Genomic DNA, 18036 nt, shown 5'->3' on the forward strand with positions numbered 1-18036 from the left:
TCCACTTTTATTAACCTGTGTGTCTTGCTGAACTATCAATGTGCTCCCTTCCTATTCCGCCATCTTGCCGCTCCCGTGTTGTCCCCATTTCAACTGAGGTGAGTTCATTGTTACCACCCACGGGTAAGTCGTATCTCTTGTTATCTGTCCCAGTGCCGGGTTTTATCTCCACTTCCTCTGCCCTCTGCCCCATGGTTTGCCTGTGTTCTGGAATTGAAAACTGTCAGATCAAGCTCTCTTCAGTCCAGCTTACTATGGGAAACTACAGGGGCTGCTGGGGCATAGCCCGCGGAGCTGCCACCCATGATGCTGGCATCCCATATGGGGGCTGGTTTGTGTCTGGGCTGCTCTACTTCCCATCCCGCTCTGCCAATGGCCTTGGAAAAGCAGCAGATGGCCCAAGAGTTTGGGCCTCTGCCAACCACGTGAGACCTAGATGAAGCTCCTGGCTCCTGGCTTCGGCCTGGTCCAGCCTGGGGCCATTGTAGCCATCTTGGGAGTGAACCAGAAGATGGAATATCTCTCTCTGTCTCTCCTTCTCTCTCTGTAACTCTTTCAAATAAATAAATAAATAAACCTAAAAAAGAAAAACTTTATAATTAGCTTCCTTAGGAAGCTTTCTGCTGTGGTTTTATTTAATATTTACATATCTATAATTTTATGAGCAATTCTCCATTTTCATTAGAATTTGGCCACAAAGTATGTTTTATAGTTTCAGTATCTCATCTCATTTTAGAGCAGTGAATGGGGCGTGTGGCTTGATACACTGACAGCACAGATCTCTGCCTGCCCACAGATCTGGAAGACGAGGTGTGGGGATGCTTGGCTATCACTACCTTAGTGTTCTATACCACAGCTAAAATATATGGTCACGGTGGACAGCCGTGGGGATGATCACATTTCAGTGGACAATGGTCATGGCAGACAGCTACAGAGATGGTTGCCATCACAGTGGACAGTGGTCGTAGCAGACAGCTACAGAGATGGTTGCCATCACAGTGGACAGTGGTCATGGCAGACAGCTACAGAGATGGTTGCCATCACAGTGGACAGTGGTCGTGGCAGACAGCTACAGAGATGGTTGCCATCACAGTGGACGATGGTCGTGGCAGACAGCCACAGAGATAATCACCATCACAGTGGACAATGGTCGTGGCAGACAGCTACAGAGATGATCACCATCACAGTGGACGATGGTCGTGACAGACAGCTACAGAGATGACTGCCATCACGGTGGACAATGGTCATGGCAGGCAGCCTGGAGCTGATTGCATCACAGTCGACCAACGGTCACAGTAGACAGCTGTGGGGCTGATTGCATCACAGTGGACGATGGTCGTGGCAGACAGCTACAGAGATGATCACCATCACAGTGGACAATGGTCATGGCAGGCAGCCTAGAGCTGATTGCATCACAGCTGACCAGTGGTCACAGTAGACCACTCTGGAGACGGCCAGCACTCCCTCCGACTGTACACTACAGTAAAACCACAGCGTGTGCTCATCCACAAAACTGGGCAAAGCCTTCTAAGTTTGCTCTTCATTTCTCCCTGTTGCCTTTTGGCCACCCTTCCTGCTGAGATATTTTCTCCCTGTCCCTTCCTAAACATTCACACCTTCCCCTTCACCCCACGCCTTTCCCCGGGTGCCACGCACCCCGCCTGGAATGTGCTCCCACGCCCGAGGCAAGCCCCAGACCCAAAGAGCCTCTCATCACCTTTCCTGGAAGCCACCTCTGCAGACTCTGAGGCTTTACAGGACAATGGTTGTGCAAACATATTTCGCTTCCGCCGTCATCTCTTCCGCCGTCATATCCTTCTCTAGTTGTACTCTACATTCTGAATTTCCACGAGTTCTATTTAAAGCAAATCTCTTTGTCTTTGTCCACCTTTCTGCTTTGTTTCATGGCCACGTGTCCTGGGTTCACCCTGGGAGCTCCTCACCTCCCGGGGACAGCACCTTTGCTTCGGTTTGTTGTCTCTACATGGGCTTTCCTCGACCAGATGAATAAATTATCTGCAATCCACAGCCCTAGAAAATTTGGACATTTCAGTAATTTAAATGAATGTTACTTTCAATGTTCCTATTGGCTATTTAGTCTTAAAATTAATTGGGTTTGAACTTAACATACAAAGGGTGTTCAAAAACTTCATGGAAAAAAGATATGATGAAAAAACCATGCATGGATTTGACTTTTTACACCAAATAACTTCTCTTTTAATTCCATTTCCCAGTAAGTTTCTGAAGTACCTTCATATATCATGTATTCACACATAACGTAAAATCTCCATGACGGCAGATCGCAGTGGAACTGAGCCTGGGGTCCCAGGACACACTTTCGGACCTTCCGATGGCATTCCTGCCGAATTCCCGAGGATGCTGTGGTCAGAAAGCAGCGGTCCTGTTGATGGCACCGGGGAGCCATCCCGGGGCTCAGCCGAGAACGGGGGCTGAGCAAGAGCCGCCGGGCCGGGAAGAAGGGAGTGGAGACGCCGGCCAGGGCATGCTGTCTGACAGGGGCGCTCCGTGCCAAGCCAGCAGGCCCTGCACACCACAGCGAGCCGTCGCACACTGCAGGTTGGCGCTGGCACTTGTGTTCATACAAAAGGCCAAAAACGCAAATTCCAAATCAGGGCTTTACGCCTCCGTGCAAGTTCATACCACAAACCCAAACGACGAAAATGGCCTCCTTTATAGTATGCCTACAGTATTGCCAGTGGAATCATCTGTCCCAGTCCCCAAATCCAGGATGGCAGCTCAATTTGAGTTGTATTGGATACGAACGGCCGTCACACGGTTACACAGAATTCACACAGGTTCCTGCTTCCTTACCACAATAACCTATCGGCCAGAGCCCAGCCATGGACGCAGGAAGCGCGGTCACTTTTCCAGAGCAAACCTGATGTGCGGAATCAGCTAGGGATCCATGAGACCCTAAACTGCCTCACACTCAGTGGAAGCTGTTGTTAGCGTCCACGGACCAGGTCACCTCTCAGTCCCGGCCCATGTTAATCTCGGACTTTTCTTCAAATAGGATTTGTCTTCAGGTACTAGTCTAGTTAGAAACTACACACAAGGTAATTTTGGAACATTCTAGAAGTCCATGTAGAGGGGACTATGTAAGTGTTTATTCCAGCTTGGTCTCTACGTGTACGCCCATCTTTCCTGTGGAGCTTCTCCCTTTGGAGCAAACCATGGCAGCAGTATCCTGGAAGCCAGCTTTGTGCCAGACGGCCCCAGACTCACAGCATCCATCTTCCTACAGCAAAGTTCTGAGCACAGGAGAACAGCACGATCTTACAATTAAAGGGACAGAGGATCTGAGCGTGTCGGTCACCTCAGCGTACGAAGACGACAGTCGCATGGCAGTGAGTGATCCGATCACTGAGCACGCCCCAGTGGATGTCGGCTGCCCACACCTCCCATCTCTCTCTGTGGAAGCCTGCAGCCCCTTTGGAGGGAGAGCAGCGCCGGCATCCCCACAGCTCTCACACACCAGCAGTGCAGAGGGACAGCCTCACTCGGAGGCATGGAGGACAGGCAGTCCTCTCAACGAACATGCTTCATCCACTGCAGTCCGCGTAGACACGGAGCTGCCTTGGTCCCCGCCTCACAGCCCCCGAGAGCCATTTCTGACGGGTTCTGCGTTTAACAGTAACAAAACAAGGCAATCAGAGACAACCTCAGGAGGGTATCTTATGTCTGTGAAATAAGCAGATATTTCTTAAACTGGTCCTAAAAACAAGGAAAACATGGATGCACTGAACTCTATTCAAAATAGATGACTTCTGGGGCTGGTGCTATCCTTACCGGGTGAAGCCACTACCTACAGCGTTGGCATTCCACTGGGTGCAGCTTCGAGTCCTGGCTGTTCCATTTCCAATCCAGCTCCCTACTAATGCTCCTGGGAAAGCAGTGGAAGGTGTCCCAAGTCCTTGGGCCCCTGCACCCACGTGGGAGACCTGGAAGAAGCTCCTGGCTTCGGCGTGGCCCAGCCTTGAACCAGTGGATGAAAGATCGCCACCCCCTCTCTTTTTCTCTGCCTCTGGCTCTCCCTGTCTGTAACTCTGCCTTTCAAATAAATAAATATATCTTTAAAAAATACCCAACTTCTGTGAATCAAATCACTATTAAGACACAGAAAAGGCAAGGCACAGAGTGGGGACAACTTGCACATGTTTTGGGGTACCATGTGATGTCCTGATGCGTGGATACATCGTGTGATGGTCAAATCAGAGCAAACCCATCTACTGCCGCTAACATTTACCTTTTCTTCACAGTGAAGATATTACAAATCCTTTCTTGCATTTCCGTAAAAAATGCAGCGCATCATTGTTATCTACATTCACCCCTGTGTTCCCTGGAACACAGGAACTCCTCTCTCCTTTCTAACTCATGAATGTCACCCATCTTCATTACCACCTACTACAGCCGAGGCACTTAAGAACAAGGCCATGCTCTGAGAAGTGTGTCCTCAGTGGATTTTGGGTATGGACCTCGTGGGACACACTTGGACTTAACATAGGCTAAGATGAGACCTTGCCACCAGGAGGTACAGTCTCACGGCGTCACCATGACACCTACAGCCCGTGCTGACTGAAAGGCTGCACACGGCACATGCTGTGTTTGTCACTCGAAGACGCCCAGATCTCGCCATAACTAATCAACATGGCAAGAATACCATTCCACACGGTTATTCTGGTCTCAACTAGTTGACCGTCTAGTTCTGAGACTTGTTTCTCTCCTGAAGTGGACTTGACATGTATTTTGTATGTCATCTTGTTATGCTTTATTCATGATGAAATGTCATGAATAAAAGCATAAGAAAATTAAAATTTCCCGTAACCCAACCAGCTCAATGGTATCGTGTTTAGCAGTCTGTTTTGCGCTGTCTCACAGGTTTTACATGTGCACATGACAGTTTTAATGAAATGAGATTACCTTACACACTGGAAAGGTCAGTCTCTCTAGTCCGTATGTTCTGAGTATCTCCTCCTCAGTAATAGGAAGTGCACAACCACAGTGGGATGCTCTCTAGTTTTCCTCTTAGGGAAGTTCGCCCGCAGTGACTCAGATATGTATTAATTCGTATATTTTGATTTTTATTTATTTGCTACAGTTTTGTTCGTTCATAAAGACTCTTGGTAGATTTGATTTTTATATGAAGGAGGAGGAGCTTTCCTTCCAGAAACGGACAAAGGTGCAGCAACCCGCCTCGCAGGGTCCATTCTTAAGCACACTCACCGAATGTGTGAACGAATCAACACACCGTGTTGTTGCTGTTCTATACAGATAACCCAGTCCCGTTCTGACAGTCTCTAAGTTATCCTACTGAAACCCGTGTCCACTTTCATTGCTCTCACTTTAAAAATGATTATACATGGCACATGTTGCTATTGCCAACCCAATAAATATCTATTTTCTTTGTTTAAAAGTTTGTTTTTGAAGTAATCAATTAATTTTAATGTTATTTGTAAGGCAGACAGAGACAGAACAGAGGAGAGATCTTCCATCTGCTGACTCACTCTCCAATGCTACAACAGCCAGGGCTGGATGAGGCCAAAGCCAGGAGCCCGGAACTCCATCTGGGTCTCCCACGTGGGTGGCAGGGACCTGAGTATTGAGCCGTCATCTGCTGCTTCCCAGGGTGCATTAGCAGGACGCAGGATCAGAAGCAGAGCAGCCAGGATGAAACAAGGCACTCGCACATGGCAGGTAGGCACTTCAGGTGGAGACTTAACTGCTGCAGCCACTCCTGTCTCTTCCTAACTGAAGAATCCCGTCTTCACTCAAGGATCAACATGAGAAATCCTCCATCTCCCTTGGGACAGGACAAGTGGGCCCTCCAGGTTGCTTATTTATGGAAGCAGAATTCTGCTGTGCTGACATCCAAGCACCCCGGCCCCAACCCAGCTTCCAGCTGGAGACAGAAATCGCTGCATTTTATGCTCGTCTGGCTGTCACTGCATCTATTGCTGTCACGGCAATATCACGAACTTGCCTGTCGTGCCAGCCAGGTGACACCAGTGTGCACAGCCAGCCTCCTCACAGCACAGGAGGGACGCTGGGACAAACAGAAGGAAGCAGGCACAGCCTAGGGCGTCCATGCTCCGTTGTTAAAGAGCAGCTTTCAGCCCACAGACAAAGTCAAGTTCACAGGCGTTTGGTAGCCACCAGTTGGCAGCCCAGCCTCCTCCACCCCAAGCATTGTGAAGGTGCCCGAGTGGCTCCTGGACAGCCCGAGATGCTGCCCTCATGAAGGTCACAGTTTACCTCGGATGTCGCGATGAACAAAACAGTGCTGGGGCCGGCCTGTGGCTCGGCGGACTAAACCGCAGCCTGCAACGCTGGCACCCGTATGGGCGCCGGCGCAAATCCAGGCTGCTCCACTTTGAATCCAGCTCCCTGCTAATCGCCTGGGACAGCAGTGAAAGACGGCCCAGTGCTCAGGCCCCTGCACCCACATAGGAGCCCCAGAAGAAGCTCCTGGCTCCTGGCTTCAGCCTGGCCCTGCCCTGGCCATGGAGGCCATTTGGGGAGTGAACCAGGCGATGGAGGATCTTTCTCCATCTCTTCTCCTCTCTTTCTGTAACAAATGAATAGATTAAAAAAAAAAAACTTAAAAAAAGTGTTACTAAGGTACCCAGTGGTACCCTAAAGATGTGTTTTGAAAAATGCACGATGAGGCTGGTGCTGTGGCGCAGTGGGTTAAAGCCATGGCCTGAAGTGCTAGCATCCCATATGGGCACTGGTTTGAGACCTGGTTGCTCCTCTTCTGATCCAACTCTCTGCTATGTCCTGGGAAAGCAGTAGAGGATGGCCCAAGGCCATGAGCTCCTGCACCAACATGGGAGGCCGGGAAGAAGCTCCTAGCTCCTGGCTTTGGATCGGCGCAGCGTTGGCTGTTGCAGCCAATTGGGGAGTGAACCAGCGGATGGAAGACCTCTCCCTCTCTCTTTCTCTGCCTCTGTCTCTGTCTCTCTGTGTCTCCTCTCTCTGTGTAACTCAAATAAATAAATAAATAAATCTTTTTTTAAAAAAAGAAAAACGCATGGGAACAAAGACTGGGAGATCTGGGAATGTTTCTGATGGAGATGAACCTTGAGCTCACAACATGATGAGTCAGCAGGACTTGGGTGGACACAGAGCAAGGTGGAAGAACTTGGGGAAGCCCTCAAGGGAACCCACAGGGCAGACACAGTGGTGGGAATGAGCCAGTGTGTGGGGGAAGGGGAGGATGGCCTCAGAGAGAAAAGCAAGCATCGGGAGAATGGTGGAGACTGGGCGTCCATAAGTAGGGTGGGACCGTAGCCATAGACTATGGAAGACAGAGTGCAGGTTACGGACAACAGGAAAGGCGTGAACATATGGAAACAAAACAAGCTTCAAGGGTAGAACGTGTGGTAGCGAAAAAGCAGCTCAGTGAGAAAAATAATCAGGAGGATTGAGAGAACAGGGCACGCGTCCCCAGGTGCTGTGTGTCCGTCCAACCTCCAGCTGACTTCTGTGGACAGTACAAATCTGATAAGCACCTCTCATGTCCCAGCGATTAAACCTGGTCTTGGAGTTGCAATCCCAAAACAAACTGACCACAAGCACGCCATGGCTAGCAGACGGTAGAGGGAAGCCCTTCCGACGTCTGAGGTTCCTTCTTGACCGAGCGCTCTCCACGCCAGCTGAGATCTGCAGTGAGGACACCCACACAGGGCACAGGCAGATGCCAGGAGGCGATGGACAGGACAGGCGAACCGTTTAGTGGAGGAGAAGAAAGCCGTTATTCCTAGAAACCTCAGGACGTGAGTCCAGCTCTCAGAGGGGGCACCATGCAAACTGGAAACCACTGCCCTGGCCTCCCGTGGTGAGAGCAGGAGTCCATCACGGGACACGACGAGTGGCGAAAGCCCGAGGTACAGCTGAGGAAAGAACTTCAGACGGTGTGGGATCCACAGGAACAAAACTAGGAAGCCAACCGAAGCATACAAGAGAAAACCTCACCGAGCAGAGAGACACACCTGTCCTTGGTTACGAAGACTGAAAGCCACAAGCTCGTAGACCAGCATGTCACGACTGACATACTTGGCCTTTCTGGAACCCCGTGTTGTCATTGGTAAGTGGGGATGATAATACAATGTGCCTAGGGAGCCTTTACGAAAATGAGTTGACATCTGTAAAGACTTAGACTCTGGTAAGCACAATACAAGTGATGGAGAGACAGAGAGAGAGAAAGAGAGAGAATCAGACAATTGATGTATTTTTAGTGAAAGGGGTAGGAGAAGACAAGCTTCTTCATTTGGGAAAAAATAATCCAAATAATAATCAGAATAACCAAAATAATAATATGAATAAGAATAACCAAAATAATCAAAATAACCCAGAATAATCACATAATGGGAAGGTTGATGGCAGTGCAAATGAAGAATCCAAACATAGACCCTGGGGATTCGCTATAAGAGAAATACGGCATTTCCAGCCAGTGGGGGATGCAGAATCCCCAACACAGGAGTTAACGACACTGCAGTGCTCACCAGGGACAGGCGAGTCATGAATCCAGCAGACAGCTCGCCGCCTGCTGCGAGTGTGTGGGTCAGCACACTGTAGACAGCACTGCTGAAGACCCCAGAGGAGGCCGACACAGCCAGGTAGTCCTCCGGCTGGACAGAAGGCAGCTTCCAGATGTGTGTGTGTGTGCATCCTCTCTCTCTCTCTCTGTCTCTCTCTCTCTCCCACCAACCCACCCCTCTCTCTCTCTCCCACCAACCCACCCACCCACTCACATAACAACAAAACCCACAAAGTACCATGACCTCTTCCGTGGACTTGATCATGTAGAACGGCAGACCCAGCTCTGGGGCAGCACTTGTCTAAGTGTGGAGTCTCTTACTGTGATATTAAGTGAAGTCGGAGGTGCACAATGTATTGTGATCTGCAAACATTTGAGAAAAATAACAAGCGAGATGTCTGCACACACACAGGTGCAGTGACGAGAATACACCTGGAGTCACAGCAGCAGCTGCCCCGGGCCGTAGACTGCCCTCTCCATTTTTTTTTTAAGGTTTATATTTATTTATTGGAAAGGCACAGTTAGAGAGAAATAGAGATTCCGAATGAGCTCCATCCTGGTCTGCCACATGGGTGGAGGGAGCACAAGCTCCTGGGCCATCTTCTGCTGCTTTCCCGGGAGCTGGATCAGAGCTAGGACTTAAGCCAGCGCCCATGTGGGATGCCGGCGGCCTGACCCGCTGCGCCTCAGTGGACGTATTTCTATCGTCCTCCTCTGCCTTCAAGGAGCGTGGGGAAGGAAGCAGTGGAAGGAGGCTGGGCTGGGAGGAGCAGTGACGGTGGGGCTTCACCAGGAGTTAGCATCAAGAGCTTCGTCTTCATGACAGTGGCAATGATCACTTTCCTAGTGTGGTTAACAGCGCCCCCTGTGGACTGAGCAGTGTAATGAAAACATGGCCAGCTCCTGGACCCTTGGAGTTAAATGAGGCACTCGGGAGTTAGTAAACATTAGTCTAAACATCCAGAAGAATGATCCACTAGGTTCTCTCGTTTTCCAAGTGAACGGAGAACCAATCCACCGTCCATTGCAATGGATGGATGTTGGGTTTCTATCTGGAAGATGCACTTCTTGTGGTAGAAAGCAGATATCTGAAAGGGATGCTTACAATTTGTTTCCTCAGGAAACAAAGAGTGATCTCGCCAGGAATTCATTAGAGTGTGCCACCTAGCATCGAAATATGCAATTTATTTCCTTGACATAAAATGACAGCAATTCGCTCTGTTGCCATGTTCTGTTTTCCTCTGGGTAGGATCTAATCTTATTTCAAATCTAAGCCAGCTGCTTATATGGAGAATAAATGGATTAAGACAGATAATGAGAACTGAACAGAAAAAGTTGGACTCCCATTAGAACCAAACAACTCAGGGCACAGCACCCCTGCTGGGAGATTTGCTGCTAATACCACACGGAACGAGTCCCTTCTCCATGTGCCTGCACTTCCCGGGCCCAAGTTAAAATAAAATCATCTGGAGAAAACTTACGGAGGTTGACCATGGGCTGGAGCTCCGACCACATAAGCCGAATACGTCACAGGTGTTCTCTCCTGGACAGTCACTTTGGCCAAAGAGACAGATGAGTCAGACAGTAATGACCACACAAGGGGCAGTTTCCAGTTGAAGGTGTATGAACACTCCCATTGATCCCTTCTCCCAACTGAACCCCAATGAACTCATAGTAAAAGATAACTAATTCCGAAGGTATAGCCTGCATGGGAGAACAGGACAGGAGAAGAATTATGGTAAGGAAATTTACAGCAATGAACCCCAGAAGGCTGCGTGGTGAAGAACTTAGCAAACCTGAGATTTCATAAACTTAAGACCACTCCAGAGAACTCCCCTTCCAGACTGTTGAGACTGCCAAGGTTGCAAACGTGGACCAGACACAGGGTAACTCATCCTCCCATTTAGAGACGCTTTTTAAAAATTTTTTTTTTATTTGGCAGGTAGTTATAGACAGTGACAGAGAAAGACAGAGAGAAAGGTCTTCCTTCCGTTGGTTCACTCCCCAAATGGCCGCTACGGCCGGCGATGCACCCATCTGAAGCCAGGAGCCAGGTGCTTCTTCCTGGTCTCCCATGTGGGTACAGGGGCCCAATCCCTTGGGCCATCCTCCACTGCCTTCCTGGGCCACAGCAGAGAGCTGGACTGGAAGAGGAGCAACCGGGACTAGAACCTGGCGCCCATATGGGATGCTGGCGCCGCAGGCGGAGGATTAACCAAGTGAGCCATGGTGTAGACCCCTAGAGATGCTTCATTTGATACTGAGTTTTTCTTCAAGTGAGAAGTATTGATTCCACTGAAATGCTGGAAGGGCTGTGTGCTCCTCTCCGGGACGGCCAGGTGCACATCTGTTTGCACCACAATTGGCATCTACACGACTTCCTCTGAGGCTGGTAATTTCCCTGACTAGTAACAGCATCAGAGCACACATCTCATAAAATATATTCTAAATGAGATTGTAACCCCCCCAATGCCAACAGTCCCCCATTCTGCTCACAGCACTTAGAGCCAGTGGGGGAAACTGGAGGCCAGAACAACCTGTGGACATCTGTGCAGGGGCCGGGCAGAGCCTCCACGTCTCGTGTGGCTGCGTGATCACCTCCCTCCCGAGAGGCCCACGGCGAGACCTGTGTAGATGGAAGAAAACAGAACAGAGAAAGAGAAGTCCCCACCCTGCACACTTGACTCTCGCATGGTCCCTGGTCTGAGGCTGCAGATAAGCAACCAGGCGCTGGCTCAGGGCACCGCTGGGAGGTCAGGGTCCTCCAGGCACGGCCAGAGGGCCAGCCGCAGCCTCTCTTACGTCAGCCCCCGACTCCCAGGTTTCCCCAGGCTCTGCAAGGGTCGCTCTTGGTTTTATTCAGAAAGATGGTGTCCTACCAACGAGTTTTCAATCTTCCTTAGCAAGTAGTAAGTTTGTTTCACATAGCTTATGAAGGTTAAGATAGAATCATTTCTAGTAGTGGAGTTTCAAAACTACTTTGAACATAGATTTCTTTTTGAAGATAAATTAAACTATCACTTTTGAAGCTGCTGATAGGGTAGCATAGGAACCTGTTGGGGGAAAGGTCTCTTACAACAAGACATTAGCCCAGGACTTTGTCTTGCTGGGCTTCCCAGGGCCCCAGGCCCTCCAGCTGTCCCTCTTCTCATTGTTCCTCATGATGTATGTCCTCACAGTGGGTGGGAATGTGGCCATCCTGGTGCTGGTGGGTACCGCCCCCCAGCTACACACTCCCATGTACTTCTTTCTGAGTAACCTCTCTTTCCTGGAGATCTGGTATACCACCGCCGTGGTGCCCAAAGCCCTGGCCGTGCTGTTGGGGAGGAGCCAGGACATAGGGTTCCCCAGCTGCCTCCTGCAGATGTACCTGGTCTTCTCCTTAGGCTGCACAGAGTACTTCCTCCTGGCTGTCATGGCGTACGACCGCTACCTGGCCGTCTGCTACCCGCTACACTACGGGGCTATCATGAGCAGCCTGCTCTCCTTGAGGCTGGCCCTGGGCTCCTGGGCCTGTGGCTTCCTGGCCATTGTGGCACCCACTGCCCTCGTTAGCAGCTTGTCCTTTTGCGGCCCCCATGCCATCAACCACTTCTTCTGTGACATTGCACCCTGGATCGCCCTGGCCTGCACCAGCACGCAAGCTGTGGAGATCGTGGCCTTTGTGATCGCCTGTGTGGTCATCCTAAGTTCATGCCTCATCACCCTGGTCTCCTACGTCTACATCATCAGCACCATCCTCAGGATCCCCTCGGCCAGTGGCCGGAGCAAGGCCTTCTCCACGTGTTCTTCGCACCTCACTGTGGTACTCTTGTGGTACGGGTCCACCATCTTCCTGCATGTGCGAACCTCCATCAAGGATGCCCTGGACCTGAGCAAGGCCATCCACATCCTGAACACCGTGGTGACCCCCGTTCTCAACCCCTTCATCTACACGCTCCGGAACAAGGAGGTGAGGGAGAGTCTGCTGAGAAAGTGGAAAGGAGGTAAACTCCCCACGGTGTGACGGGGAGGTGTGCTGTGTGCCGGTCCCCAGACTGCAGGACTCTCCATTCCTGCAGCAGGCAGGTGTTCTGATCATGGCTCCAAGTGCACCACAGAGTGACAAGGATGCTTCTTCGGTTCCAGGGGGGAGAAAACAAAGGGGAAACACCTGAAAGATAAATCAGACCTATCAAGGGAAACACTGTGTGCAGGAGCTCTCCTTTCTCATGCAGGAGGGGAACAGAGTTTTTGATGTAAGCAAACTAGCTTGTCAAAGCAAAATAGTCGTACATTGAGTTGGGTTTTCGCTTGAGTTTTGTTTATAACATTAGGGACATGTACTCGGTGTGAACCATGCATTACTAAAACTCCAAGTTCTTTGTAAGATTTTTGTGTCACCTTGTAAATCTGGGGTGTAAGAACTAGGACAGGTAAATGCATGAAGTCATAATGGAAGTGAGAGTGCCATTATTCCCTCATGCTATGTTCTTGGGTGAGGTACGGTGATAGATGCAGATGGCAGGGGAAGCTGCTACCTTGCAAGACGCCATGTCTGTTTCAGCCGGACTGAAAGGGTTTGAGTAAAGCTATAGAAGTCCCGGGATGAACCGTGTTCAAGGTGCTGTCCCACAGAATTAGTTTCAGAGAAGAAATAACCTTGGGATACAATAGTTAGAGAGTTTTTGTTTTTAATTTCCCTCCAAAAGACCCCATCCTTAAGGAGCCAGGAGCAGTCCTTGCCTTCTCAGCCATGCACCCAGGAAGATCCATTTCCCCTCACCCACTTCCCAGACTGTGGTTAGACAATGCAGTCGGGACTGGGCAACAGAGCCAGGCAGAGGAGCGGGCTGGGGCTGTGTTCTTCCCCCAGGAGGAAGGTGGGGGTTGGGAATGGCTGCCCTCAGACCTCCCTGTTCCCATCATTGGGAACCTTTCCTGGTTTTGGAAGTGGATGGGGCGGGGAAGGCTGCATGTTGGAAGGACATAGGAGAACATGTTTTAACTGAGACCGAGCCCCCTGGCAAAGATGTGCTCTGTTGAAAGTCTGCCTCCTGGGGCTGGCACAATGGTGCACTAGGCTAATCCTCCACCTAAGGCGCCAGCACCCCATATGGGCACCGGGTACTAGTGCCGGTTGCTCCTCTTCCAGTCCAGATCTCTGCTGTGGCCCAGAAAGGCAATGGAGGATGGCCCAGATGCTTGGGCTCCTGCACCTGCATGGGAGACCAGGAAGAAGCACCTGGCTCCTGGCTTCCAATTGACGTAGCTCCAACCGTAGCGGCCATTTGGGGAGTGAACCCCAAAGGAAGACCTTTCTGTCTCTCTCTCTCACTGTCTGTAACTCTACCTGTCAAATTAAAAAAAAAAAAAAAACTTAAAAAATCTTAAGGAAAAAAAAAAAAAGAAAGTCTGCCTCCTAAGAGACCGTAGGGGTGAAAAGTGGTGCCCTTTTGCCACCCGTCACAAGGGTCGTGGCCGGTATCTGTGCAACAGAAGACAGGTTAGAAAACAAAAACATGATAAATTTGTTTAAGAAGAGATTTACATGATTTACACTTTGGGTCTGAAGCAATGGCCCAAAGACCCAGGGAAAGCCATGTTTTTTTTTTTTTTGTTTGTTTGTTTTGTTTCATTTAGATTTTATTTATTTATTTGAAAGGTAGAGTACAGACAGTGAGAGGGAGAGACAGAGAGAAAGGTCTTCTATCCGATGGTTCAATCCCCAAAATGGCTGCAACAGCTGAGCTGTGCTGATCCGAAGCCAGGAACCAGGAGTTTCTTCTGGGTCTCCGATGTGGGTGCAGAGGCCCAAGCACTTGGGCCATCTTCCACTGCTTTCCCAGGACATAGCAGAGAGCTGGATCAGAAGAGGAGCAGCTGGGATTAGAACCCGCACCCTTATGGGATGCTGGCACCACAGGTGGAGGATTAACCTACTGGGCCGTGGCACCGGCCCCAGAGCTCTGTGTTTTAAGGCTTAGACTCAGTGAAGAATGCACAGCCTTGTAGAGAAGCAACTGGAAAGCAAGACTGGGGTCAAAGGGTAACAAACGGAGGGGGCCCGGCCTGGCCCTGCTGCTCAGCCCTTCTCAGCCTCTGGGAGTCCATACCCAGCTCCAGTACATGGCATGGCACTTGTCACTTGAGGTTCTCCAGGGAGGGGATAGAGAGGGATTTTCCTAGGTTGGAAGAGGAAGCTTTCTCTCTCTCTCTCTCTCTCTCTCTCTCTCTCTCTCTCTCTCTCTCTCTCTCTCAGATTTATTTATAACTTGAGAGGCCAGACAGAGAGAGAGAGAGAGGTCTTCCATCCTCTGGTTTACTCCCCAAATGGCCACAATAGCCAGAGCTGAGCTGATCCTAAGCCAGGAGCCAGGAGCTTCTTCTGGGTCTCCCACATGGGTGTCCAAGCACTCAAGCCATCTTCCACGGCTTTCCCAGGCCATCAGCAGGGAGCTGGATCAAAAGTAGAATAGCCAGGACTCAAACCGGTGCCTCCATGGGATGCCTGTGTCACAGGCAGATGCTAAACCCACTACACCACAGTACCTGCCCCGAGGAATCTGGCGTCTATGACTTGATTTGGGACGAGGGTTGGGGATTGAACTAACTGAAAGCATATTACTCATCCAACACATACTTGCGAAACAACTATGGAAGGCACTGTTTATATGGAATCAGGAAAATCAGTGAATAAGAAAAAAAACTCTCCCTTCACATAATAAGGGGAGAAAGGCCGAATATAATAAAATGGATGAGTGAATAAACTGGACAGTGTGTTCATCATTGATAAGTGGATGGAGGAGTTCAATCCCCAGTCACAGATGGAATCCATTTATATGTGTATTTGAGACACAGACAGTCATCCCATTTGCTGACTCACTCCCCAGATGCCCACATCAGCTGGTGCTGGGCCAGGGACAAAGCCAGGGCCTGGGTCTCAGTCTGGCTCCTCCACGTGGGCAGCAGGGACTTGACCACATCTGCTACCACTGCTGTTCCCAGGGTGTGCCTCAGCGGGAAGCTGGCATCAAGAGTGGAGGCAGGACTCGAACCCAGGCCCTGCAAAGTGGGACTTGGGCCGCCCAACTGGTACAGTGACTGCTAAGCCAAACACTTGCCCTGCCAGTAATTGATTTTAAAGTCCTACAGGTACGTTGGTAAGAGGAACTTTCAAAAAACAAACCAAAGTCTAAAATACTGCTCTAGGGCCAGCATTGTGGTGCAGTGGGTTAAGCTGCTGCCATGCGAACCAGCATTTCCTATCAGAGCACGGATTCCAGCCCTAGCTCTCTGCTTCCCACCCAGCACCCTGCTAACGCACGTGGGAGGCAGCAGAAGACAGCCCCAGGGCTTGGGCCCCTGCACCCATGTGGCAGATCCAGAAGAGGCTCCTGGATCCTGCTCACAGCCTGGGAAACCAGAAGATGGCCAGAAAGCTTGGGCCCCTGCTACCCACGTGGGAGATCCAGATGGAGCTCCTGGCTCCTGCCTTCGGCCTGGCCCAGCCCTGTGTTGCACGCATTGTATAGGGTGAACCAGCAGATGAACAATCTCTCTGTTACTCTGCTTTTCACATAAATTAATGAAATTAATCTTTAAAAAATAAAATAATGCTCTGAGATATTTAAAGGTACATTTTAAGGCAATAAATATGAAAATGTAACTGAATATCTCTGAGGAGAGAGAAAGGGAAATAGGATCTGGAAAATATGAATTACTTTATCTGCAACTGTTTTCAATAAAAAGTATAAAGCAAATAAAAAATAGAAGTTTCAGTAAAAACAGAATGTGACCAGTTCAGTAGGAGACAGAGCAGGAAACGTAAGACTACTGCAGTGCCAGGATCCCATTTGGACACTGGTTCAAGTCCCGGCTGCTCTACTTCCCCTCCATCTCTATGCTATGACCTGGGAAGGCAATAGAAGATGGCCCAAGTCCTTGGGCCCCTGCACCCATGTGGAAGACCCGGAAGAAGCTCCTGGCTCCTGCTCAGATTGGAGCAGCTCCAGCTGTTGCGGCCATTTGGAGTGAACCAGCAGATGGAAGACCTCTCTGTCTCTACCTCTGCCTCTCTGTAACTCTGCCTTCAAATATAACATAAATCTTTAAAAAAAAAAAAAAGATTGGTGGAAAGAATGTGGAAAGACCCCTGATGGCTGCAGGTTTCTGATGGCTCTGACACACTGCCGTTGGCGGGGTCAGGGTCTGGAGAGCAGCGGGGCTCCATGGCAAGCAGGCCAGACTTTGCAGCATGGGGCTGAAGGTCCTGGGAGAGGAACCGTGTGTTGCTCAGGAGCCCGCTGAAGCTGACACTCGTGTTTGAAGGCTTGGGGGTGTCTGAGACGTGGGAAGGCAGCTCTGTCCTTACAGCAGGACAGAGAGCAAACACTGGTTCCAGCTCAGAGATTTTGACTGGGGGGCAGCGTCTGAGCATGGAACAACCAGGACCAGACCCGACTCAGGATGGAGGGCCACCCTTGTGGAGAGGAGAAGACCCTGGCCCAGGCTGGGGCTTCCACGAGTCACTCAGACTCCAGGTGATGCCATGACCTTGCCACCAGTTCCACCGTTCACCCTCAGCATTCTAAATTAAAGCTCTGACAGGAGCTGGTGCTGTGCTCTAGCAGGTGAAGCCACCACCTGCTGTCCCAGCGTCACCTAGGGGTGCCGGTTTGTGGCTCAGCTGTGCCACTTCTGATTCAGCTCCCTGCTAATGTGCCTGGGAGCAACAGAAGGTGGCCTAAGAACTTAGGGTGCGCCTAAGACACTGCCCTTGGCTTTCCTCACTGACCTTAGCTTGGATTTTAGGGGCCTTCCTAAGAAGCAGGCTACTGTCTTTGGGAAATGATAGGAAAAGGAGGTTTAGACTCCAACTGAGTGCCCTTCAGCCTGGGATCCTGACCCCATCCAGGTCTCCCAGGCACTGAGGGATGGGGCTGTGTTTGCAGAATTGTGCACAGTCAAGGGGATGGCATCGGGGCAGGAGAGGAACAGTCAGCAGCCCAGAGGGCCTTGGGAGCTCTTCCTGCTGGAAGGGTCCATGTACTGGACCTGGAGGAAGTGACCTCACTTCCTTGGTGACGGGCCACAACAGAACATGGAACTCTGGTAACCAGGCACCCACATTGTAGTGGTAGCCATTGCCAGCTCACTTGATAGGAAGCGTTGCAGGGAGAACTATGTTCCCTTGCTGCTGCCCTTCAAGGCGAGGCTCTGGCCGAGCCAAAGCCCAGAATGAAGGTCTCTCCCAGCGTGTAACACGCTGGCTGAGCTCTCACTATGGACGCCTGTGGCCACGGGGGAGGAGGCAGCCACAGGTAACAGGGTTTAGCAGCCCCGGGAAGTCCCGTCCAGCCCCAGTGTGTCTGGCGACCCCACGTGGGCTGTCCTCCCATCCCCATGAAGGGGACAAGAGGAGGGGCCCTTCCTGCACAGCACCAGGATTCAGGCGTTGGAGGAGGGCTGTGGTGTCGTCCGTACCCATTCCAGGG

The 18036-nt window shown here is 50.6% G+C and overlaps 1 protein-coding gene across 1 annotated transcript; it reads left to right on the forward strand.

Moving 5' to 3' along the window:
• The first annotated feature begins 3194 nt into the window (after positions 1-3194).
• LOC133758832 (olfactory receptor 6F1-like) lies at positions 3195-12566 on the forward strand. The gene is made up of 2 exons (XM_062189968.1): positions 3195-3368; positions 11628-12566. The coding sequence occupies exons 1-2, from the start codon at positions 3195-3197 to the stop codon at positions 12564-12566; spliced, it is 1113 nt and encodes a 370-aa protein (XP_062045952.1).
• The last annotated feature ends 5470 nt before the right edge of the window (positions 12567-18036 follow it).

This window comes from Lepus europaeus, chromosome 4, assembly GCF_033115175.1.
Source record: "Lepus europaeus isolate LE1 chromosome 4, mLepTim1.pri, whole genome shotgun sequence".
In the NCBI taxonomy this organism is placed as follows: Eukaryota; Metazoa; Chordata; class Mammalia; order Lagomorpha; family Leporidae; genus Lepus; species Lepus europaeus.

Coding starts and splice junctions, on each gene's coding strand:
- LOC133758832 (XM_062189968.1), top strand. CDS start 3,195: ATGGCAGCAGTATCCTGGAAGCCAGCTTTGTGCCAGACGGCCCCAGAC. Junction 3,369..11,627: donor AAGACGACAGTCGCATGGCA/GTGAGTGATCCG, acceptor GTTGGGGGAAAG/GTCTCTTACAACAAGACATT.